We start from the raw sequence: 23,747 nt of genomic DNA on the forward strand, positions 1-23,747 counted from the left end.
TCTTAAGTCTGACCTGAATAAGAGCAACACATAACCTGTGCAAGAAATTCTGGCTCAGAAAGTACAGTGCAGAACATGAAGAATAAGACACATGGAATATCAGTCTATGTGAACCCTGACACATCTGCCTATGTTCTTTCCAAACAGCAAAATTCTTGGAAATTGCATCTGTTCATCATTATCTTTGAGCATTCTTAACCTGGACCACGTTGTCTTCTAGTAGGTGACAAAAAAAAAATTGAAATTCTTCTTTGCTATGAGTCAAAGGTTTTTGAGTATCAACACACAAATATTTATAATAGAGTAGTAGCTGGCTGAGTTCCTACATAGGAATATAGATCATGGAAAGACACAATCAGAAGTTATTCTGTGAATCTTTGTCTTGATTTGTGATGTCAAACTATACCTACCTAACCACCTATCAGTTTGATAGCTGAACCTACCAGAACACATTCTTACTGTGTTTAACATGTTGGTTGTCACTCACCATATGGTAAATGACCATTTGAAATAGGGGAAATGAAATAGATTAATTATTAGCTTTATTTAATTTGAATTACCTACAATTACTTTAACTTTAATTAATTAAGATATAGCTGCTGTGTTTCATGGGTACATGTGATATTAGTGTGAAATAATACCCTAGACTTTCTATTACTTTCACAAAACTCTTTTTTTTAGAATATCTCTTTAGCTGTGATAATTTAAATGATTATTTTTACATCATAATATTGACTTAAATTTTGAGGAAAGCATAAGGAAAGGATTAAACATTATTTTGCCACTGAATCCCATTTTGAACGATGCCTACTGCTGTCTGACTTAACACTGGGTTGACTGTTAGACTGAGTTGTCACATGCCCTCTTCCCAGCTCTACGGGCTGCTGAATCAGTCATCAGTGCTGGAAGCCTGCCCCCATCTCGTGGTGGTGACCCCTTCCCAGCCAGTCTCCCCACAGCTGGACCTGCTGTCTGCCCTGCGGTGAGTGGAAAAAAATTCAGCATGAACTCTGCTCACTCAGCAGCCAGGCCTTAGGAGCTTGGGCTATGGAAAATCACATGTGGTTTTCAAGTTGTTGAAAACCAAGGAAATTCTTCTGCCAGTTGTGAGGATGGCTAGACACTGTCTGGAATAGCCCTCATCCCCATGACTTGGGAAACCATCCCTCCTTGTAGGTGAAGCAGCAAACCTCACTGATGATGTCCAGGTGCCCCCCCCCGGGGGAGGGGGGCTACAGAGAAGGGATGTCTCTAAGGGCTCATCCCAGGGAAGGGATAAAGCCTGGTCCCTTCTCCTTTTGTCTCCTTTGGTCCCTCTGAAGTGGGACAGTGCCTGAGACCTTGGGACATACTGACCAAGGCCAGGCTTCCTGAACTTTTATATTTATTGTTTCATTCCCCACACCAGTAGTCTGCAGAGGACGGTCACACAAAGTAAAGATTCACTGAGTTGTTGTACACATGGCTTAACTTTTCCCAAGGCCCAACCCTCAGTGTCCCTTGCCACAGAGACCCCAAAGTTCTTCATCTCAGGGTGGAAAAGTCTGCCTCTTCCAGGGCTCCCAAGCCCTGGCAGCCTCTTGTCCCTGGGTTCTGAGATCCTATAATCCCTGGCTGCCAATCTAGAGCTCAGACCTACAGAGGACAGCTGGCAGGTTAGTCTCTGGTCAGGCAGAGGATGCAGCTTGGCTCAGGAATTGCACTGTGGGCCCTGAGCCACCATGCCCTTCCAACTGCCCCTGCCATGACCTCTTGCCAGAGGTGGTGACATCAGTGTAGAATGAGAGTTTGGCTTAGCCTCAGGGTGCTAAGCTGGGTCCTTCTCTGCTACTTTTGTGCCGCAACCCTATAAACCCTCCTGGAACCTCTTACTTCCTCAAGCCAGAAATAAGAAAACTCTCTGGGGCCAGGTGGCTCACACCTTAATCCTAGCTACACAGGAGGCTGAGATCTGGCAGTCGCAATTTGAAACCAGCTTGAGCAGAAAAGTCCACAGGACTCTTATCTCCAAATAACCACCAAAAAGCCGGAAGTAGAGGTGTGGCTCAAGTGTTAGAGCTTGAGTGCAGAAGCCAAGAGATAGCACTTAGGCCTTGAGCTCAAGCCCCAGTACTGGCAAAAAAAAAAAAAAAAAAAAAAAAAAGCTAAACCCTTTGCTTTGCTACACCATGACTGGAGATGCCTCGAGGGATCTGAGGACAGAGTCTGTCCAGCCCAGCTCCCTCCCCTTCCTCCAAAGAGTGCAGGTCCTCACCTGGGCTTATCTGCCTGTGCTTATCAGCCAATTGCTGACTCCAGTGCCCTGTTTCCCTTCAGCCTCAGCTCTCCAGAGGATGGTTGCACACCTGTGAGGCTGGGATCCCTGGGCCATGCTCAGGCTGACACCTGTTGAAACCTCTATATATAGCTGAGTGAACTCCATACAGGCATGCATGCATGTGCACACATATGTACACGCACACGTACACATTGAGGTCTGTACAGGTTTTTCAGGAACTCAGAGCTAACTGGACTTATGCCAAGAGGGCTCAGGTTGGGTCTAGATGGTTGAGGGGTAGTGTTCTGCCCTGCCAGCCCCAGAGGCCAGTGCCTGCAGCCTTGGAGACATGGAGTGAATGACATTTCCTCAACCCCTTCCGACAAGCCAGAGGTGTCTTTGCACAGACTTGGGAAGCTGAGATGCATACTTGCATGCAGAGTATGTTTGGTGAACTTCTTCTGAGACCTTTAGATTCGCCCACTTCATGAGAAGGAGCTGCAACATGAGAAGATCAGCTGTGGAGATGTCACAGAGGAGTTAGAGACCTCTTCTCTGGACATGGATAAATGGAACCCTGAGGTCTTAAGAGATGAGATCTGGCCAAGTCACCATGGAATAGGGGTAGAACTGACTCCCTTGCTTTCCAAGAACAAGTCACTGGAGCCCTGAATGGTACCTGAAACCTTGCTTATAGGCAAGGTTGATCCAAATGAAAGACTTTTCCTTGTGTTTCCCAAGCCACTCTCTCCTTTCAACCTGGGGGAACCTGGCCATCCTCAAGGCCACAGCTTGTTTCTTAGCTGCTGGAGGTGGGAGAAATCAGAAACCTCTTTAAATTTCACACTCAGGGGGCTAGGAATGTGGCTTAGTGGTAGAGTGCTTGCCTAGCATGCCTGAAGCCCTGGGTTCAGTTCCTCAGCACCACATAAACAGAAAAGGCTGGAAGTGGCACTATGGCTCAAGAGGTAGAGTGCTATTCTTGATCAAAAAGAAGAGACAGACAGTGCTCAGGCCCTGAGTCTAAGCCTCAGGACTGGCAAAAAAAAAAAAAAAAAAAAAAAAAATTCACACTCAGCTCTGGCCCCTCCCTCTCACTTCTAGCCTGGCATCAGTTATTAGTTGGTCAAACTGAGTTTATTTATTTATCTATCATCTATCTATCTGTCTGTTCATACGTCCATCCCTCCACCCACCCAGGGTTTTGCTATGGGCAACAGGCTAACCTTAAACCTGTGATCTTCTTACCTCAGCCTCCTGATTGCTGGTATTATAAGCATATACCACCCATACCATCAAGCTCAGTTTCAAAGTTCCAATGTATTGTTGACAGTACCTCTTCTCCTCATCCCATGAGCCTGACCTCAAGATTGGGAAGATAGTGGGTGCCCTTTGTTCCAGAGGAAGGGGTATTATTACGAAGGGCAAAGAGGCCCTGGTGCCTCTTTGTGTTCCCATGTTCCAGTGTCCAGGCCTGCAGGGACTCTGCAGGGCATCGGAGAGCAGCCTGTCCCTGGCCTCTTTAGTGCCTCTGATCCAATCTGGTGCTCTCACCTGCCCTCCCCACCCCCAGCCTTCCTTTGGCAGGTGGCCATCCTGGCAGGGTTCATCCTCGATGACACCAGTGGTGTCACAGGACACACCAGCTGATCCCCACTTCCTTCTCTTGTCTTTCCTGTAGCCTCAGACCTCCACCTTCAGGTGACCTCCACTATTCCCAGAGTTCTCCTTCCCACTCCACTCCATCGAGGGATCACCTGTGGAGGTCTCTGAAGCAGACCCTTCCAAGTGCACGTGAGATACTGGAAGGAAGGTGTGTTGGTTCAGGAGAGGACTTGGCTATGGATTCAGATGCCCTATCTAGCAGCTTACTTTGGCCTATGGCAAGCACATCAGTGTGTTTTATCTTACGTTATCTTTGTTTGATCTTGAAGCCTCAGAGAACTCTTGGACTCAGAGGCTGTGAGCCTCCAACTTCTCTGACAGCTATGGCTGTATCCTTGGGGAGTTTGACTGAGATGATGAACTCTTCAGTAAAGGTCAGAGGTCCCCCATAGGTCCTATAATTGCCCCCAAATCCAAGCAGAACTCTGAACTCAGGACAAAATGACTTCCTGCAGTCACACCTGTAAGCTGAGCAGGGATCAAGAGGAGGAGTCCCATGTTTGCAGTTGCCCTCTGCACCTACCTAGTTAGGAGGTGAAGGCCCCCTAACTCCTGGTCCTCTTGGGGCCAGTTCCCCAGAGGGGCATGTTCCTGCTGGTGACTCACTGCAGCTTTCTAGTCTTTTTTTTTTTTCCTCCTTCTACTGCTTCATTTTCTAAATGGCTTTTATTTTCTCTGGCAGAGGCTGCCAGGCCCAAATCCAATCCATGTGTGAGCCGTTTCCAGGGAAGTGAGGTCCTACATATCCTCAGCCAGTCTCTGGCCTCTAGCATGACGCATTAGACCAGGAGCAGCAGAGTGAATTCTCAGAACGATTTTTGAGCATGATGAATCAGAGACCCATAGGAGATGGTGGTGGGTGAGTTTTGCTTCATCATTGCTGTGAACAAGACAAGGCTAGGGGCACTTTTCAGGCAGAGGTCTGGCTGTCCGGCTAACCTGAGAGCCTGGAGTGTTGTATGACTGAAGTTGGTTACCAGGAGAAGTTATAAGAGCCAAGAGCCAGTTGGGGTATGTGATGGCTGAATACATGTGCTAAGCCCAGAATACACATGATCCCACTTACGTAGTGGTGGGCACTTAGGTCATTTGCTGAGATCAGATGGCCAGGAGGGACAGAGCCAGTACTGGCCCCCGGGACCAGCTCTTGACACAACACCTCTACCTTCTTAAGGAAAGCCAGTGGGAAAGCAAAGGCAAGGCCTTGGAGGGACCTCCCATTCACAGGGGCAGCAATTCTGGGCCTCCTTGGCTACCACCTGCTCCATCTGGCTTAGGGTAGGCTTCTGAAGTCAGGGTCCAGGGGCTTTCTTTCTCTCTTTTTTTGTCACTCATGTTCCTGAGTTTTTGGGGTTTTTTTTGCTCAAGGCTAGTGCTCTACCACTTTGAGCCACAGCTCTACTTCTGCTTTTTAGGTGATTAATTGGAGATAAGAGTCTCATGAACTTTTCTGTCTTAGGCTGGCTTTGAACTGTGATCTTCAGATCTCAGCCTCCTGAGTAGTGAGGATTACAGGCCTAGGCCACCAGTGCCCATCCTGGTGCTTTCCTACCTGCTTTCCCTTTTTATTTTTCAGATGAGGTCCAAACTCTACCTGGACAATTAATTCAGAGCTCCTATTCTGTGCTATTATGGAACCAAATGACCACAGACAATCTTGGTTTAGTGCTGGCTGCAGGTGACCTTGTAGCAAAACAAAAGTCTGTGTTATCTTGTTTCCTCCTTCCTTCAAGGGTAATATTCTGGAAGCTATGTTCTAAGCCATGATAACCATTTGGGGTTAATATTTGACCTTCTAGAAGCTATGGCACAAACCAGGCACATGAGAAATCTCCTTTGGCTGGCACTATGATGGCACCACTGTGGATAATGTTCTAAGCCCAGTCTAGCGCCCTCTGGAGGCACCTGGTAGATGGTGCTGCTGTGATTTTTTCCCCTCCCTCCCTCCCTCCCTCCCTCCCTCCCTCCCTTCCTTCCTTCCTTCCTGTTGGTCCTGGGGCTTGAGATCAGGGCCTGGACCTCTCAGTACTCAAAAGCTAGCACTCTACCACTTGGGCCACAACATCACTTCTTTTTCTGTTTATGTGGTACTGAGGAATGAAACCCTGGGCGTCATGCAAGCTAGGCAAGCACTCTACCACTAAGCCACATCCCCAGCCTCCTTTTCTTTACTTTTATTGGGTCCTGATAAGAGCAAAGGGGAAAGTGGCTATGTCCAGGTTGAGTTCTAGGGGTAATGGCATGCCTTTATGTGGGGGTCCTGCCTACAGGAAAACAGGTGGGCTGCTTTGAAGGACGATTTTGCATCGTTTCCTACAACGTGCTGTGTTTCCTGAGGAGCAGAGGGGCCGCCCCCACACGGACCTGGCGTGGTTGGCTGAGCCTGAAGGAGGGTGGCACCGGGGTGCAGCAGGTGACAGTTTGAAAAGCCAAGCCAGGGCTTCAGAGCTCGAGAAGGATGCAGGATGCTTGCGTGGCCAACACCCTCTCGGGACCCTGAATTTTGGATCATCCTGGGCCCGCTCGGATTGGCTTGGAGCTTGCCACCCTCAGACCCTCACCCCAGGCTCCCACCCGCCTTTCCCTCCTCCTGGGCCCCGGGGCCCCTCCCAGGCCGCCCTGGCCCTCGACCCTCCACCCAAAGGACAGACACCGCTTTGAGTTCGCTTTCGAAAAAGTTCCAAGCGCCGGACCTTCCCCGCCCACTCCCTTCCACAGCCCCTAGGTTCAAGCCCCTCCCCCCCGCACCCCCCCCCCTCCCGTCCTCTCCCCGCAGGAGGGTAGGAGGGAACCGCTCCGGAAGCCTGGGCGCCCCCGCCCCGGCCGCCGCCAGCACTTTGGAGGGCGGGCCGCGCGGGAACCAGCCGCTCGAGGCCAGAGCGCCTGGCTTCAGCCAACGCCCAGGAGCCCCCCAGGCGCCCTCGAGGTCCTTGGATTCCCTTTCCCTCCCAGTCCTGCCTCTTTCCACCTTCTCGTGGCCCCCATCCCTCCCCGCCGTCCCCACCCACATACTTCCCTGGCACACTCCTTCCCGGAGCCCCCACCGCGACCACCTCCAGACCCCTCCCTGCTCCTGGCCACAGCCTCCGGTGGCCCCGCGCCCGCGTCCCCGACGCCCTGGTCCCCAACCCGCGCCAGACCATGGCGGCCATGCGCGCTGCGCCCCTGCTTGGCTGCCTCTTGGCTCTGCTGGTCCTGTGCCCCTGGGGGAACGCACAGACGGTGCTGACCGACGACGAGATCGAGGAGTTCCTAGAAGGCTTCCTTTCCGAGCTGGAGCCCGAGCCCCGGGAGGACGACGTGGAAGCTCCGCCGCCTCCCGAACCCACCCAGCGCACCAGCAAAGCTAAGGAGAGGGGCAAGCTGGGGGCAGCTGCAGAAGGTAAGAGCCTGACGGGAGGTGGACACCCCGGGAGCACAGAGATCCCAAGGGTCACCTCCTCCCCCCCAGGCTGCTCAGGATGAGGTCGTTCATGCCCTCTCCCTCGGTACCTGGTGCCAGGCATGGAGCCAGGGGGCTTGAAGGCATGTCCACTACAGTGTAGCATGTGGTTTGGGGGGACCTGTGGAATTATTGGCTTATTCTCGCACCCCCAAACCCTAAAAGGGTCTAGGCCAGGGCTACAGGAGAACTATGCTATCCCACCGAGCTTTCTGGCTTTCTCTGGTCTCTAAACTACCTGCCCTTGTCCTCTGGCCCTAGGAACAAACATGCAGGGGAGGTAGCTGCAGATCTCTGCCCTACAAACTTGCAGGTGAAAGGGGGAGGGGGAAAGTTAGATCAAGGCATGTCACCCGGTGCCTCTTATGTAATCAGTTAATAAATCTTGGCTGTTTATTGTAGCCCTTTGGATCATGGCAAAGGATCTTGTGATCTCTCTCCCAGGAGACTGTAAGGCACTATTGCTCATTCCTGAGGGCAGTAGCCCTCCCCTGTACCAACTGCAGTCCCAGCTGTAGGTCTTTCCTGGCTCTTGAATGTTGAAGCAGTCCTGCTACTCCTGCTTGTGTTTTATAACTTCCTGGATTTCAGCCAAACCACCCTCCTGTCTTTTATCCCCCATGAAATTCTCAGCAACATTTACAGTTCCTGCTTAGTCCTATGCTTCTAAGCTCCTCAACATGCCACAGTAGTGACAAAGCTCCCTGCTCATCTCTCTGTCTTCTATGTGGCTTCCAGGGCTCCCTATTGGTCTTTCAGTCTACCCCCAGACCTTTAATGTCTTCCTCCTCTTGAGGCTTAAAAAGCCAGTGGCTAGTGCCTGTAATCCTAGCTGCTTACGGGTTAGAGATCTGAAATTCTCAATTCAAAGCCAGCCCAGTTGGAAAGTCTGTAGACTTTTATTTCCAACTAGCCAACAAAAAGCCACAAATGGAGTTGTGACTCAAGTAACTCAAGTTGTGACTCAACTGCCTTGAGCAAAAAGTCTTGAGCTCAGGTCCTGAGTTCAGGCCCCAGTGTTGGCATAAACAACCACAAAATCTACAGATATACTGTCTACAGGAAGACTCAGAGAAGGCCAGGTTCCATGTCCTTTACTTTGTGGGGGCAATTTATGGGGAGGACAGTAGGTCCTTCAGGCCTAGATGGTTCAGTGGCCCATATGCCTTCCATGTCCATGGCTGGCAAGTGGACATATGAAGGAGTGGGCTGTGGGGGATCCTGGTTGAGGTCTTGGCTAGGGATGCATAGCTCACCCCTGGAAATTGAGTGTCACGTGCTGTCTTTAGATAGGCTGACATGGGATGCTGGCAGCCCTAGATATTCAGATAGAAAGTTCCAGCTCTAACACTTGGGTTAGTGCTTAGCCTGTTTCCTGTCTGTACTGGGGACCAGCAAGAGCCTCTATGCCCAGGTTGTGGGCATCCTGAGGGACCACATGAGGACACAATAAGCCTTATCTATTTGATCTACATCTCTATCTTGGACAGGGTCTCCAGAAAAGGCCAAAGACAAAGGGAAGAAAGGGAAGAAGGACAAAGGCCCCAAGGCAACCAAACAGCCCTTGGAAGCTCCCAGGCCACCCAAGAAGGGAAAAGAGAAGCTACCCAAGGCCACCAAAAAACCCAAGGAGAAGCCACCCAAGGCCACCAAGAAACCCAAGGAGAAGCCACCCAAGGCCACCAAGAAACCCAAGGAGAAGCCACCCAAGGCCACCAAGAAGCCCCCAGCAGGGAAGAAGTTCTCCACTCCAGCCCCCCTAGAAACCATAGAGTGGCCACTGCCTGTGCCCCCCAGTCCTGGTACTGAAGAGTCACCCCAGGAGGGAGGTTTGTGCTAAGCTCTCTGGGCCTGTGTGTTCTGGTGGGGAGGGGGTAAGAGGGGATACCTAGGACCCCACCTTCTACAGACAAGGTAGGCTCTGGAGCCTCAGCATTATCATGGACTTGGCCAGGGTCAGTGGATTCCCTCAGGGCTTCAGCTTCTCCTGGGCAGGGAGAGCACTGAGCAGCTGGGTCTCTGTCCTCCCCTCTGAGCTCACAGGGCCCTTTTCTCCCTTGCCCAGTGGCAGAAGCTTTATGGCAGGGTTCCTCAGAAGATGGTCCTGGGGTGTGGCAACAGTGTATGAAAGCATTGTTTCCAGGGCCTGGAGAGATGGTCATGCTCACTTGTATCTGGGCGTCTGTGTTGCAGGGGAGGCCTCCCCAAACACCTGGCAGAGTCAAGGAGAGGAAACCCAAATGGGAGCCCAGGAACTTAAGCCTGGTGAGTGGATGACATCCTTTTGGCCTCAGGAGAATGACCTCTGGCTTGAGGCATTCAGAATGGGCTTGGGTAGAGCAGTCAGGCAGCCAATGGCATCTTCCCCTCAGAGCCAGAGGAGGAGACAGAGGTACCTACGCTAGACTACAATGACCAGATAGAGAGGGAAGACTATGAGGACTGTGAGTAGCCCCTCTGCCTGGTGTGGATCAGACCCTGGGCTGGGCACAGATGCTTCTACTTGAGGCCATGTCTCAGAGCTCACCTCCCTCTCAGTTGAGTATATCCGGCGCCAGAAGCAGCCCAGGCCACTGCCCAGCAGGAGGAGGTTCTGGCCAGAGCACCCTGAGAAGGCCGAGGAGCCTGAGGAAAAGGACAACCGTAAGACAGGGTGAAGAGGGGGAGGGGCACAGGGAGGCACTCTGGTCCACTCTCACCTTCTTATCTCCATAGAGCCACCTTCGAAGCCTCTGCTGCCCCCAGATTACGGGGATGGCTATGTGATCCCCAACTATGGTGACAGTGAGTATCCAGTGCCTGAGTCCATGGGGTGCAGGTGAGCAGGCCCCAAGGGCTGGGAGTGTGATTAGGCTTCTAGGCCTTCCCCCAGCCCTATCATCCAATGAGGGCCCAGCCCTCCCTGTCCTTTGGTTTTCACTCCTTTCTACCAGCTCATTGTCAACTGCCCTACCCAAACACCTTCCTGCACCTCATTTCCTTAGGACCCCCTTCCAGGGCCCAAGGAAACCTTTAGATTCCCTTTCCCTTAGGTACAGCCCCAATCGCTGCGCTAACCCTTGGTCCCAGGTCAGATCTCAAGGCTACAGACATCAGCTACCACTAAGATTTCTGCCCTGGTGCCAATCTCTTTCCATCCTGGATTGTTGCTTTCCTCAGGGGGAAAAGGGCTAGGCTAGTGACTTCATCAGGGTTCTATTCCTCCCATGTGACTTCTCAGGTTCTCTGCCTCTCTCCCCTCAGTCCCATCCTGGAGGTTTTAACACAGGCGCAGGGCCTCCTATACTCAGTTTTCTCCTTGCAGTGGACTACTACTTCCCGCACCCCCCACAACAGAAGCCTGACCCTGGACAGGAGACAGATGAAGAGAAGGAAGAGCTGAGTGAGTGGGACCTGGTCACCCTTAAGGCCAGTTCTGCCTCCCACACCTCCCCACTCCTGTGTGCCCCAGCTCAGCCCCAGATGACAACTCCCACAAGCCCAGGGCCAGGCTGACCAGCCTCCCCTTTCTTGCACCCTCCAGAGAAACCCAAAAAGGAAGGCAGTAGCCTCAAGGAGGAGACAGAAGACAAATGGACTCTGGTGAAGGGCAAGGACCACAAAGGTATGTAACATGCCAATCCTGTGGGGCAGCATCTGGATGCCTGTTGGCTCATGCCCTTGGCTCCACCTCTCTGTTCCTTGTTGGCAGGGTCCCAGAAGGGTGATGAACTGGAGGAGGAGTGGACTCCAGTGGAGAAAATCAGTGAGTGAGGCTGGGGTGTGTTGGTGGGCAACAAGGTGGCAGTATCAGGACAACGATCTACTCATGGTCACACATGGGAGCATGGATTTCTTGATGTGGACTTAGGCCCCCAGAGGAATTTCCTTTTCTTATAGTGTGTGTGTGTGTGTGTGTGTGTGTGTGTGTGTGTGTGTGTGTGTGTGTGTTCGTTCATGCCAATACTGGGGCTTGAACTGAGGGCCTCACACTTGTTTAGCCTCTACCACTTGAGCCATACCTCCACTTCTAGCTTTTTTGCTGGTTAACTGGAAATAAAAGTCTCTGGGATTTATAGTCTCTAGGATTTGTCTGCTTCAGCTCTCAACTCCCTGAGTAGCTAGGATTGCAGGTGTGAGGCACCGGTGCTTGGCTGCTCTTAGATTCTTGCAGCACAGGAGGGAGAGGCCCGGGAGCTGAGAACATCCTTGCTTGGCTTCAGCTGTGCTCTGAACTACGGATGGCTTGCTGCATAGGGGCAGAGCTTGGCTCTTAACAGCTGGGGTGAGGAAAGGGGGAGTGGGGAACCTAGGATGTTGGATAGTGAGGTGTTCCAGCTGCCTTCACAGGTGTCCCTGTGAGGCTAGTGTGCAGCTGGCCTCATCTGGGTGAATTTTAGCAATGAGCTGAGCCCTGGGATGGTTTTGCCTGGGATTTATCCTTGAGTCTGAGAACCACGCACCATCAGCCCATTCTCCAGATGAAGCAGCTAAAGCCCAGGGAGGGGAAGCAGGCAGTGGGCAGCTTTTGGCCTAGGCCTAAGTCCCTTCTAGTGGGCAAAGTCTATAGTATTCAAAGTCAGTGGCTGCAGATCTGCCCTCTGATTGGCCCCTCCAATGGTAGTAAGGTAGTATGCGGGGGAGGGGGCTGCTGTTCCTTGGCTCTGGACTGGTGGAAGTTCGAGCTTACAAGCCACCCTCTTGGGGTACATGTTCTCAGAGTGTCCGCCAATTGGAATGGAGTCACACCGCATTGAGGACAACCAAATCCGAGCCTCCTCCATGCTGCGTCATGGCCTGGGAGCACAGCGTGGCCGGCTCAATATTCAGGTGGGTGAGGGAACAGCCCACTCCTGGCAGGCAAGAGATCCTTCACCATGCTTAGCCTCACCTTTAACAGGCTGGTTCCAATGAAGATGACTACTATGATGGGGCCTGGTGTGCTGAGGACGACTCACAGACCCAGTGGATCGAGGTGGATACCAGAAGGACAACCCGGTTCACAGGTGTCATCACCCAAGGCCGAGACTCCAGCATCCAGTACGTAGCTGGGTGCTTGAGCCATGGTCAAGGGCTCCAGCACTGCTCTCAGTCCCATTGGGGACATTACAGTTGGCCCTTGAGCTTTCCCAGGAAGGCTAGAAAAGTCCACGGCATGGGTGTTTTGCACATATGTGATCCTAGCTATTCAGAAGGCAGAGAAAGACCAGCCTGTGCAAAAGTTCCTGAGACCCAATCTCAAAAGCAACCCATAGGGGCTGGGGATATAGCCTAGTGGCAAGAGTGCCTGCCTCGGATACACGAGGCCCTAGGTTCGATTCCCCAGCACCACATATACAGAAAACGGCCAGAGGCGGCGCTGTGGCTCAAGTGGCGGAGTGCTAGCCTTGAGCAGGAAGAAGCCAGGGACAGTGCTCAGGCCCTGAGTCCAAGGCCCAGGACTGGCCAAAAAAAAAAGCAACCCATAGGTGTTGCTTCACATCTGAATTCCCAGTTATTCCAGAGATAAAGGAACATAGTTCAAGACTGGCTCAGGAAAAGCTAGCCCCCAAAGACCATATCTGAGGGGAAATAAAGCCCTAGAAATAAATGGACTGGGGTGTATGTGTCTCAAGTGGTAGAATGCTGTCTAGCAAGTGTGAGACCCTGAGCTCAATCCCCAGAATTGCAAAAAAAAAAAATAACAACAGCAAGCCATGCAAGAACAACTCTGCATCCCGCAGCCATGGCTAGTCAGCCTCCATGTTTAGATGGTCATACAAGATCAGTATCAGACTGCACATGGACACAGGCCCAGGACCTGGCTTCTGATAATCAGACCACTGTTCACAGTTCTGCTCTCTCAGAAAGGGGCCCAGAGGCTTGAGAGCAGCTTGCCTTGACCATGTCTGTTCCACAGTGATGACTTTGTGACCAGCTTCTTTGTGGGCTTCAGCAATGACAGCCAGACGTGGGTGATGTATACCAATGGCTATGAGGAAATGGTAGGTGCCCAAACCCTTCACCCTGCTCCTGTCATCTGAGTTGGGGGAGGATCCTAGGACTGAAGGCGGCCATACTAAGGTCTGTTCCTCTGCAGACCTTCCATGGGAATGTAGATAAGGACACACCTGTGCTGAGTGAGCTCCCAGAGCCAGTGGTGGCCCGCTTCATTCGCATTTACCCTCTCACCTGGAATGGCAGCCTGTGCATGCGGCTGGAGGTGCTGGGCTGCCCAGTGACACGTGAGTACCGAGGAGCTGGCTGGGGTGACCTGCAGGTAGGCCCACAGGCAGCCAGCATAGAGCCCTTCCTGCCTGTTTTCTACCCCCTGCAGCTGTCCACAGCTACTATGCACAGAATGAAGTGGTGGCTACCGATAACCTGGACTTTCGGCATCACAGCTATAAGGACATGCGCCAGGTTGGAAGCCTGTATCCCAGACTGAGAGAGGCTCAGTGCCCTGGATTCCAGGGGAACATTGGCTGTTCTTTGCCCCAAGGCGGAGGCTAGAAGTTGGGTGCTTATGCCTCTAATCCTAGCTACTAAGGAGGCTGACATCTGAGGATCATGATCTAAAGCCAGCCAGAGGAAGTCTGTGAGATTTTATCTCCAATTAACTAGCAGAACGGAGATGTAGCTCAAATAGAGTGCCAGCCTTGAAAGGAAAAAGCTAAGGAACAGTATCCAGGCCCTGAGTAGAAGCCCCAGAACCGGCGGGGGGGGGGGGGGGGGAGGGAGGAGGAAAGGCGGGGAAGGGAAGAGGAAGCAAAGAGGCTAGGTCCTGGTACGCTTGAAACTGGGGTTGCCTGTCCTTTCCCATAGAACAGTGGGAGAAGATGGTTAGTGATACAATGCCCTCTCCCTGCCAGCTGATGAAGGTGGTGAATGAGGAGTGTCCTACCATTACTCGCACATACAGCCTTGGCAAGAGCTCACGAGGCCTTAAAATCTACGCCATGGAGATCTCAGACAACCCCGGGGAGCATGAACTGGGTGAGGGCCTGAGAGTAACATTTCACTAATACTTTGGGTGTCCTGGACTCTATGCTGCATGGGAGGGGGCCTCAGCTTCCTTCCACTGAGGATTAAAGGCAAGGATTTCACACTGCACAAGGACTTCACACTTCTTGGCCTATATTGTTGATATGGGAGCTCCTGTAGAGATTCAGGCTTGTCTTTCTGGGCACTGGAAGCCTTTCTCAGGTACGCTGGACCTTGCCAAGGTGAGTGCTTGCTATGGCTCCTGTCCTTCCAGGGGAGCCCGAGTTCCGCTACACAGCTGGGATCCATGGCAACGAGGTACTGGGCCGAGAGCTACTGCTACTGCTCATGCAGTACCTGTGCCACGAGTACCGTGAAGGAAACCCTCGTGTGCGCAGCCTGGTGCAGGACACGCGCATCCACCTGGTACCCTCACTGAACCCTGATGGCTATGAAGTGGCAGCTCAGATGGTAGGTGCGGGTAGCTGGGGGCAGGGGCCATGAGCAACCAAGATGACTGCCTGCTCTCCCTAGGGTTCCGAGTTTGGGAACTGGGCCTTGGGGCTGTGGACCGAGGAAGGCTTTGACATCTTTGAGGACTTTCCGGATCTCAACTCAGTCCTCTGGGGAGCTGAGGAAAGGAAGTGGGTCCCCTACCGGGTCCCAAACAATAACCTGCCCATTCCTGAACGCTACCTGTCCCCGGATGCCACGGTGAGGAGCAAACCCTGAAGTCTTGGTGTGGAGGGAACTTGTGGGTGGCTGAGCTGCAGGTACTGAGACTTAGGTTGGGGAAATAGTTGGAAGGACAGGGGCAGGACAAAGGGAGCACTGTGGCCAGGGACTCCTACATATCATTGATGGAGTATTGGTTTCCTGTGCTGGACACCTGCAGGTGTCTACAGAGGTACGGGCCATCATTTCCTGGATGGAGAAAAATCCTTTTGTGCTGGGAGCAAATCTGAATGGTGGCGAGAGGCTTGTGTCCTACCCCTACGATATGGCCCGCACCCCCAGCCAGGAGCAGCTGCTGGCTGCAGCCATGGCAGCTGCCCGTGGAGAAGATGATGAAGAGACATCTGAGGCCCAGGAGACCCCAGACCATGCCATCTTCCGCTGGCTGGCCATCTCCTTTGCCTCTGCCCATCTCACTATGGCTGAACCCTATCGAGGAGGGTGCCAGGCCCAAGACTACACCAGTGGCATGGGCATCGTCAATGGAGCCAAGTGGAATCCTCGATCTGGGAGTGAGTTAGATTGGGAGGTGCTGGGAGGGTGGGGGGGTATACCCCAGGGAAAGGGTGACTGTGAGGCTTTGTCTGCACAGCTATCAATGACTTCAGTTATTTGCATACCAACTGCCTGGAACTGTCTATCTACCTTGGCTGTGACAAGTTCCCACATGAGAGTGAGCTACCTCAAGAATGGGAGAACAATAAGGAGGCCCTGCTCACCTTCATGGAGCAGGTAGGGCAACTGGGGCTGAGCCTGGGGGGAGGGTGAAGCCTAGGACAGGGTGGGATCCTGGATATGGGGTTTCCATTTGGTCCCTTGCGCCTCTTCCCTCTCACAGGTGCACCGTGGTATCAAGGGCATGGTGACAGATGAACAAGGAATCCCCATTGCCAACGCCACCATATCCGTGAATGGCATCAACCATGGCGTGAAGACAGGTACCTTGTGTGCACATCTTTATCTGCCTTTCTCAGGTGGGCCCACCTTGTTCATCCCAAGTTGCATTAGCAAAAGGGACCAAATCTGTGTGGCCACCCAGCAGGGCCCTGCTTCTCTGAAATCTGCCAAGAGAGGGCGGGCCCGGAAGAATCAGAGGGAGGGAGGAGCTGGAAGGGCTGTGGGACAGTCAGGTTTGTCTTCCCTGGGCAGCAAGTGGCGGTGATTACTGGCGCATTTTGAACCCGGGTGAGTACCGTGTTACAGCCCATGTGGAGGGCTATACCTCAAGCACTAAGACCTGCAACGTGGACTATGACATCGGGGCCACCCAGTGCAACTTCATCTTGGCCCGCTCCAACTGGAAGCGCATCCGGGAGATTATGGCCATGAATGGGAACCGGCCCATTCCACGTATTGACCCCTCACGCCCCATGACCCCCCAGCAGCGGCGCATGCAGCAGCGCCGCCTGCAGTACCGGCTACAGCTAAGGGAACAGCAGCGGCAGCTGCGCCTCAATGCTACTGTGGGTCCTGCCCCTAGCCCCTCTCCTATCCTCACCACCCTCCCCTTGTCTGCCCCCACCCCCGGAACTACCTTTGGCACCTGGGACCCACCTCCCACATCTACTGTGAGCTGGGAGGAGTCAGAGACGGAGACCTACACAGAGGTGGTAACAGAGTTCGGAACAGAGTTTGGGACTGAGCTAAAGCCTGAGGAAGAGGAGGAAGAGATAGGCACTGGCCTCACATACCCCTTCTCAACAGAGGAGACCTACACAGTAAATTTTGGGGACATCTGAGATCAGAGTCTCACTGATACCCTGGCCCAGTTCAAGCTACAGCAGCACTTCTAAGCCTACACCTGCAGATAGCAGCCACCAGCATGTGGAAGGCCCCCTGGAGGGACCCCTAGGGGACACGAAGGCCATCAGACCCAAGAGCCAGAGTCTGTACAATGGCTCCTATTCTGCCTGCTAGCCTTTGGGGAGGGGCAGGCAAGGAAGCCAAGGCCACACCAATAAAACAAGCTAATGGAACTGGCCTCTGCTGTTGTGACCAGTCCCAGGAGAGGAGGCCATCCTCGCTGGGGACTCTCCAGATAGCCTCCTCCCAGGCACACTCAGAAGCTCAAGACTAGCAAACATTTTTGCTTTATTTACAAGGCTCATATTTGGAAGGGCAGAAGCCTAGTCCAGTTTCCCGTTAGGGGCCCAACCCCAGGCCTCCCAGTTCATCATCCTCTGCTCCAAAGCCGGAAAAGCTGATGGGCTGGCAGTCAAGGCTGCGCAGGTTCACCAGGCAGGCAGTTTGTGTGGTGCTAAAGTCAGGAACAGCCACCAGGAGCACCAACTGGTCCTCAGGGCCTGCAGAGCAGCCACATAGGACCCACCTTATTTTCTGGGTGAGGACTGCTCCACAGAGAAGCCCCCATACCACAGTGGAGGGGTGTTCACAGAGGCACGTGACTCAGATCCCACCCAGTCGTGTAGCCACCCAAATAACATGTAAGCCACTGGGCAGAGCCCAGGCTGTCTACCCTACAGGAGCCCTGTCTCCAGGTAAGAGCAAATTGTTTCTGACAGCTCAGACCTGGAACCCCTGAGAAGACAAAACTTACCCTGGATGATTTTGGAGCCAAATCTGGGAGTGTTGCCACAGAAGTAGATGTGAGGGCACTCAGCAAAGATGAAGGGGTCGGTTTTGTAGAAGGGGTAACAGCCTGGGGAAGGGCCTGGTGCTGAGCAGGGCTTCTCAGCCTCCGAACAGGACAGTCCCACCATGGGGATGCCCTGCACACATCATGCAGCAACATTTTTAACCCCCTCCCATCAACTGCTCACAGCAGTGGCTCTCCCCCACCCCATGACAGTGCTGTTTACACATGGATCAAGAAGCAGGCTGGTAGACCCCTGCTGCCTCTGCCTTTGCAGGGTATGGAGGGTGATGGGGGTGTGCTCAAGCTTCTAGCATATCTCCATGGTCTCCAGCCCTGAACAAGCCTTGGCCATAGATGAAATTGACAGTCTAGAGTGAAGCTGGGTGCCAGTGGCTCACGCCTATAATCCTAGCTACTAGGAGGCTGAGATCTGAGGATTGTGGTTAGAAGCTGCTTGGGCAGACAAATCCATCTTATTTCCAAATTAACCAGAAAAAAAACAAATGTGGAGTTGTAGCTCAAGTGGTAGAGTGCCAGCCTTGAAGAAAACAGATAAGGGAGAGCACTGGGCCCTGAGTTCAAGCCCCAGTACTGGTACCATTAAATAGAAAAAGTCAAGAGTGGGTTCCAGAATAGACAGGTTGTAAGTGTCAGTACAAGCCTATGTGGGAACCAGGCCTGGCTCCCTTACCCTCCAGGGTGACTCAGCCATTACCTAAGGTGTCGGGTGCTGTGGGGCTGATGTGTCGGACCCTCAAGGTCCACTCTAGGATCTCCAAGTGGTCCTCCATGCTGCTGTATCGGAAAATGTCACTCACATTCTGTCCTGACGTCCCCAGGAACCTGTGAAGCAAGGCTCTACTGACCCCTGTCTGGGAGTCCCCAGAGCCATGCTGAAGTCCACCTGGTGCCCTCACCAGGAAGGCCCTCTGCAGGCCCTGCCCATGTCCAGACTCACTGTACCCCCATCCCTTATGTCACACTGACTACCTGACTCCATCAATGGTGGCCTGGTACGGGTTGGTGACCAGCTGGAGGGTGGAGTAGGCAGTGGCCAGTGGGAGCATGCAAGGGTGCAGGGGCTGTTGGGGGAGTGTGTAGTTGGTTGGATCAAATTCCCCTGGCATCACATCCACAGGAACCGAGGCCTGAAGGGCACAGGGCAAGAAGAGTTCACAGGCCCCAAGTAATCTTCCCATCTCTCCTCTGGCCACTCCACTTCCCCTTCCCCACCTAAAGGCAGCTTCCACCCCCTGCCAACTTCGAGTCACTCACACTCAGCTGCAAGAGGATCTCATCTAGCATTTTGACCGCCTCCACGCTGGCTGCCTGGGTTTTTTTGGTGAGGTACTTGGCCTGGGAGTAGAAGCCCGGAGGATATTAAGTCTCTAAGTGGGACTCAGGTCAGAGTGACAGCTGGAGTCCACTTGGGTCCTCAACACTGAGGAGAAGGAAACAAAGTCCCCAGAGGGTGCCCACAGAGCCTGAACTTCCCACAGGTTCTGCGCCCTAGGAAGCAGTGCCACAGAGTAACAGGCAGGCTGAGTGTAGCCAGGAGGCTCCATACCTTGTTAATGGAATCTCTGCTCTGGGTGCTGTGGCTGAGGAGGTTGCCGGCAAGGATGACCCGGGAGACATGGGCAGCACTACATTGTTCCCCTTCATCCCCGAGCTGCCCTGTCACCACGTCAACCATCAGCTGGGTGCCCAGCAGGCTCTCACCACCACCTCCACCGAGGCCCAGCCCGGATACCAGCAGCACAAACCTACAAGGGGGGAGGAGGTTACGGTGCCAAGGAAGTAGGTAGCCTCCCTGCAAATAGACAGTGGGGTCCCAAACGGATCCTTACCTGTCTGTGTCAAGTGGAGGTGCAGGTGACTGTGGTGCAAGATCAGCAAAGCAATGGTCCTCTACCTCAAACTTCCCATCATCTCTCACACAACCCAACACAGCCAGGACTATTCCTGTGGAATGGTGAAGTCAGGCCTTGAGAGCATGGCCAGGTTTGCCCACTTTCTCCCACAGCCAGACAGACCAAAGCCCTCTGGGCTATGCTGGTGAACTCTTGGGACTCTGGGGCTAATTCCTCCCTCCTGGGTCATAGCCTCTGGGTGGAGGCAGGGAGAGCCACCACTGAAAGCCTCCTGCCTAAACCCACACCTACTTCTCCATGGAATCGACACTGCCTGTTTTCCATGTACAGGCTGTCCTTACTCCTACCAACATCTCAGTTTCCCACCCACCTTCTGGGCTCCCACCTGTGACCATCTTTGAAACGTCAATGGTGCCTTTCAGTTTGATACGCTGTAGTTCATCCTCCAAGACCAGCTCGTCATCTGGGTGGATATATTTGCTCTGAGGAGGCTGGGGTAGCAAGTTGTGCTAGAAGGCAGAGATGAGAGGTGGCTTCAGGCAAAGCCACCCTGGCTTCTATGCTTTAAGATGGAACTGCAGTGCTCACCCTGCTAGACTTGCTCCCTTGTCCCCATGGGTAGAGACCCAGCCCTGATGCCCTCAGAGGAAGGTGGCACATAAATGCTTACTGGAATAGGTCTTACCTCCTCACTGATCTCCCTCAGGATGGAGGGCTGGAGCGGCATGGCCTTGAACAAGGTGCCCACCACACAGCACTTCTCTCCAGGCTGCAGCTCACACAGCTTCTTCACTCCAACTCCACTGCCTAGGCGAGAGGGACAAGGGGCCCAAGGTGTAGCTGGACCCTGGATACCCAATGTCCTTGTGAGAGAAGGCAGGGAACCACTGTAAGATGGGACAGGGATATAGACCAGGACCACCTGGAGTCACCAGTAGCTGGAAGAGGCAGAAAGGACCCTCCTGTAGAACCTCCAGAGGGAACCAGCCCTACTGGCACCATGACTTCGAGAATAAATACCTCTGGTCTTGAGGCACCCAGAAAAGTACTTGTAGTACTTTATCCTCATAGTCCCAAAGGAAGAAGAAATAGGAAAAAGAAAAGGGGTTGGATTGCCCAGGCCTTTACTAGTAGGGAGGGAAAGGGGAGAAGAGAGAGAAAACATAAGAGCTTCCAAGAGACAGAAGACTCATGGTTACCAATATAGGTCACAAGTAGACACCAGTGAAAACACAGGGGTCCCTTGAGACTGTGCCAGGGTTGCCGTGCTGAGGGACTTCTTAGCTACAGTGTGGCACAGAAGATAGAAAACATTTCCTTCTATGAATAGTCAGTCACTGCCAGAAGCTCTTACCTAAGCTCTTACAAGAGACCAGTCTTTAAACCTAACTTTCAATTCATAGGTTACTTCATTTAACCCTGGTGATCACTTTGAAAAGAAATGGTTAATTCCCTAAGGTGACCGGGAAGTAAAGTAAATTGGAAAAAAATTAGATGAGCTAGATAAAGTTCTGGTTCTATGTCTTGGGCTGGTGGGAGAAATATACCCCAAATTCACTCACCCCAGTGCTGCTGAGCCCGGCTCACCAGGAATGGCCTCATCTGAATGAGGCGGGTGGCATAAATGTGGGCATACTGCCGGCTAAAACTTCGTTCTCCAAGCCGAAAGGGTTGTGAGGCATTGGTGTAAGCTGCTACAGGCACCCGGGCGAAGGTGGCATTGTTAGCTGAGGGTGGGGACAGCAGAGTGTGTGCCCGCTGGGCTGCCTGCTCAGAAAACATTGCTGCACTCCTGGCTTGCTGTGTCCAGACAGACAACTGTGTTCAGGTCAAGGAGGACCACTGTAATGACACAAAAAGACATTCCTGACACCCCTGCCTGAACCCAAGGCAGCAGCTCTCTTGGCATCTCATCTAAGCTACCACACTGTACCCAATGGGCATTAGGGAAGGGGGAAACAGAGGTAGTATCCCCCTGGAACTACTGTGTCTGGATACAGATATCATACTGTAAACCTAATCCAGCTGGGTGTCAGTGGCTCACTCCTGTAACCCTACCTAGCTACTCAGGAGGCTGAGATCTGAGGATTGAGATTGGAAGCCAGATTGGGCAGGAAAGTTTGTGAGACTCTTATCTCCATTAAACTACCCAAAAAGTTGGAGGTGGAGCTGTGGCTAGTGATAGAGCGTTAGCCTTGAGCAAAAAGAAGCTCAAGGACAGCATCTGAGTTCAAGCCCAAGGTCTGGCACAGCCCCCCTCTCCCCCAAGAAACAAACCCAATCCAGATAGGGAGAAAAGGAAAGCTGGAGCTGTTTTTCCCAAACTCCAAGTTCAGGCATTCCCTGGCTGCTCTACATATCTTCCTGGAAAACTACTGGGTTCTCAAGTCACACCCCAAATGGAACTTCTGATCTGCCTCCACCTGGTTCCCTGGTACCCACCTCAAATTTAGGGATTAAAGTCATCTTTATCCTTTTTTTTTTTTGCCAGTCCTGGGGCTTGGACTCAGGGCCTGAGCACTCTTGCCACTAGGCCATATCCCCAGCCCCGAAGCCATGCTTCTTACTAAACAATCCAATAGTAATAACTAATACTAAAACAGCAAATTAATAAAAACAAAATGAATTAAGACCAAACAAAACAGTCACTGCTCTGCTTAAAACTTACCAAAGATTCCCTAATTTCATCAAAGTCTTAGGTCATTACAATCGCGTGTATGATCTGCTCCACTGCCCTACTGGTGTTGCTCACTCCCCTAGGGACTCCTAGGGTCCCTTGCACAGCAGGGCCCCAGCCAAGGCCTCTCTAGTCCGTCCATGGTCTCCCATACAGCTGCAGAGCTTGCTGGCTCTTTACCTACAAGTCTTTATCCAAAACTTGCCTTCTCTTTGCCAATTTACAATTGCAACCCTCCCCTGGTACATCAGCCTTTCTAAATACTACTGTCCATGGCATTTGCCTTCCAACCAATCATTTATTTAAAGTCGTCTTCCCTCACCAAAGCTCCAGGAGGGTTGTGAGCTGTTTTATGTCTGGAGGTGACACCAGCATCTAGAACTGTACTGTTCCCACATGCGGAAAAGCTGGCACATGCCTGCAGCATGGACACCGGATTGTGAAGAATTTGTCAATTGGCTGGGAATATGGCCTAGTGGTAGAGTGCCTGCCTCACATACATGAAGCCCTGGGTTTGATTCCTCAGCACCACATAGAAAAAGCCAGAAGTGGTGCTATGGCTCAAGTGGTAGAGCACTAGCCTTGAGCAAAAAGAAGCCAGGGACAGTGCTCAGGCCCTGAGTTCAAGCCCCAGGATTGGCAAAAAAAAAAAAAAATGTCAATTTGCTCTTCATGGACATGAAGTATCAGGATAAACAGATAGGATTTAGTAGTCATCAACAGACATAACTTTCTTGTTTGCTTTGACTTATTTCGATATATATATATAATACATACATATATATATTTATTTTTATTTTTTTTGCCAGTCCTAGGGCTTGGACTCAGGGCCTGAGTGGGGCTTGGACTCAGGGCCTGACCACTGTCCCTGGCTTCTTTTTGCTCAAGGCTAGTACTCTACCACTTGAGCCACAGCGACACTTCCGGCTTTTTCTACATATGTGGTGCTGAGGAATCGAACCCAGGGCTTTCTTTATGGGAGGCAAGCACTCTACCATAGGCCACATTCCCAGCCCATCGATACAATTTTTTGTTCAGTTGTGTACCACACAGCTTGCATTCTACCTCTACCGGCCGTCTCTGGTCTAGGACGCAGGTTTACATATTAGCCCAAATGGCGAATCTGAATTAACTTCAAACCAAACATGAACCGGTGGCTACGGCCCTCTCCGCATCCCCGATACAGGGGGCAAATATCGGCGCCCTGGACCGCCTCCCCAGCTCAGGCCCACGCAGCTGGGCAGAATACCCTCGGAGACTCGATCCCGCAGCCCCAGGGGCCCCCTCAGATTAGACCCAGGGCCCCAAGTGGATCCCGCTAGGTAGAACTACACTCACCGCGCCGCGAGCCGCATCCCGCCAAACCCCGCGCGCCTGACCACGCCTACCACCCTCATTCCGCCAATCAACATACTCCCCTACCGATTCAGCACTGAGCGCCGCAACCCGCCAATCCCCGCCTGTCCAGCCCCCGGATGCAAAACGAGCGCAAAGCCACGCCCCTGGTTCCCTGGGCACCGTGGTGAGGGGCCGGAACACCGCTGTGCGCACGCGCACAC

General features: G+C 52.6%; 2 protein-coding genes and 1 pseudogene across 6 annotated transcripts; 2 read left to right on the forward strand and 1 right to left on the reverse strand.

Moving 5' to 3' along the window:
• Positions 1–3,907, forward strand: part of LOC125344410 — a 6,525-nt pseudogene extending 2,618 nt beyond the window's left edge.
• A 2,831-nt stretch (positions 3,908–6,738) lies between these two features.
• Aebp1 (AE binding protein 1) lies at positions 6,739–17,015 on the forward strand. The gene is made up of 21 exons (XM_048339323.1): positions 6,739–7,304; positions 8,855–9,193; positions 9,558–9,629; positions 9,737–9,808; positions 9,903–10,007; positions 10,080–10,148; positions 10,669–10,746; positions 10,888–10,968; positions 11,056–11,109; positions 12,064–12,173; positions 12,244–12,383; positions 13,243–13,327; positions 13,423–13,567; positions 13,660–13,745; positions 14,195–14,318; positions 14,581–14,777; positions 14,841–15,020; positions 15,202–15,553; positions 15,634–15,773; positions 15,880–15,979; positions 16,191–17,015. Exons 1-21 carry the CDS (start codon positions 7,064–7,066, stop codon positions 16,778–16,780), a joined length of 3,360 nt encoding a protein of 1,119 aa, XP_048195280.1. The 5' UTR covers positions 6,739–7,063; the 3' UTR covers positions 16,781–17,015.
• Positions 16,708–23,598, reverse strand: Pold2 (DNA polymerase delta 2, accessory subunit). 5 transcript variants are annotated; one of them, XM_048339327.1, is made up of 11 exons: positions 23,527–23,598; positions 21,074–21,353; positions 20,197–20,318; positions 19,897–20,020; positions 19,488–19,602; positions 19,205–19,403; positions 18,913–18,993; positions 18,628–18,785; positions 18,353–18,432; positions 17,599–17,700; positions 16,708–17,344 (listed from the first exon to the last, which is right to left on the reverse strand). In XM_048339327.1, exons 2-11 carry the CDS (start codon positions 21,291–21,293, stop codon positions 17,184–17,186), a joined length of 1,362 nt encoding a protein of 453 aa, XP_048195284.1. In that variant the 5' UTR covers positions 21,294–21,353; positions 23,527–23,598; the 3' UTR covers positions 16,708–17,183. The 5 variants fall into 5 exon arrangements, with proteins under 5 accessions (XP_048195284.1, XP_048195281.1, XP_048195283.1 ...); XM_048339324.1 differs by having other exon boundaries at positions 18,353–18,480; XM_048339326.1 differs by having other exon boundaries at positions 18,353–18,480; positions 20,197–20,314; positions 21,070–21,353.
• Positions 23,599–23,747: the final 149 nt, after the last annotated feature.

The sequence above is a fragment of the Perognathus longimembris genome, chromosome 2 (genome assembly GCF_023159225.1).
Source record: "Perognathus longimembris pacificus isolate PPM17 chromosome 2, ASM2315922v1, whole genome shotgun sequence".
In the NCBI taxonomy this organism is placed as follows: Eukaryota; Metazoa; Chordata; class Mammalia; order Rodentia; family Heteromyidae; genus Perognathus; species Perognathus longimembris.

What these genes read in the sequence shown, in the direction of transcription:
- Aebp1 (XM_048339323.1), top strand. Translation starts at nt 7,064, where the DNA reads ATGGCGGCCATGCGCGCTGCGCCCCTGCTTGGCTGCCTCTTGGCTCTG. An exon ending in TGAAGAGAAGGAAGAGCTGA is followed by an intron (nt 10,747 to 10,887) that starts GTGAGTGGGACC and finishes TGCACCCTCCAG; the next exon opens with AGAAACCCAAAAAGGAAGGC. An exon ending in CAACCATGGCGTGAAGACAG is followed by an intron (nt 15,980 to 16,190) that starts GTACCTTGTGTG and finishes TTCCCTGGGCAG; the next exon opens with CAAGTGGCGGTGATTACTGG.
- Pold2 (XM_048339324.1), bottom strand. Translation starts at nt 21,293, where the DNA reads ATGTTTTCTGAGCAGGCAGCCCAGCGGGCACACACTCTGCTGTCCCCA. An exon ending in CCTCCACTTGACACAGACAG is followed by an intron (nt 19,404 to 19,487) that starts GTAAGGATCCGT and finishes CCCCCCTTGTAG; the next exon opens with GTTTGTGCTGCTGGTATCCG. An exon ending in TGGCTCCAAAATCATCCAGG is followed by an intron (nt 17,345 to 17,598) that starts GTAAGTTTTGTC and finishes GCTGCTCTGCAG; the next exon opens with GCCCTGAGGACCAGTTGGTG.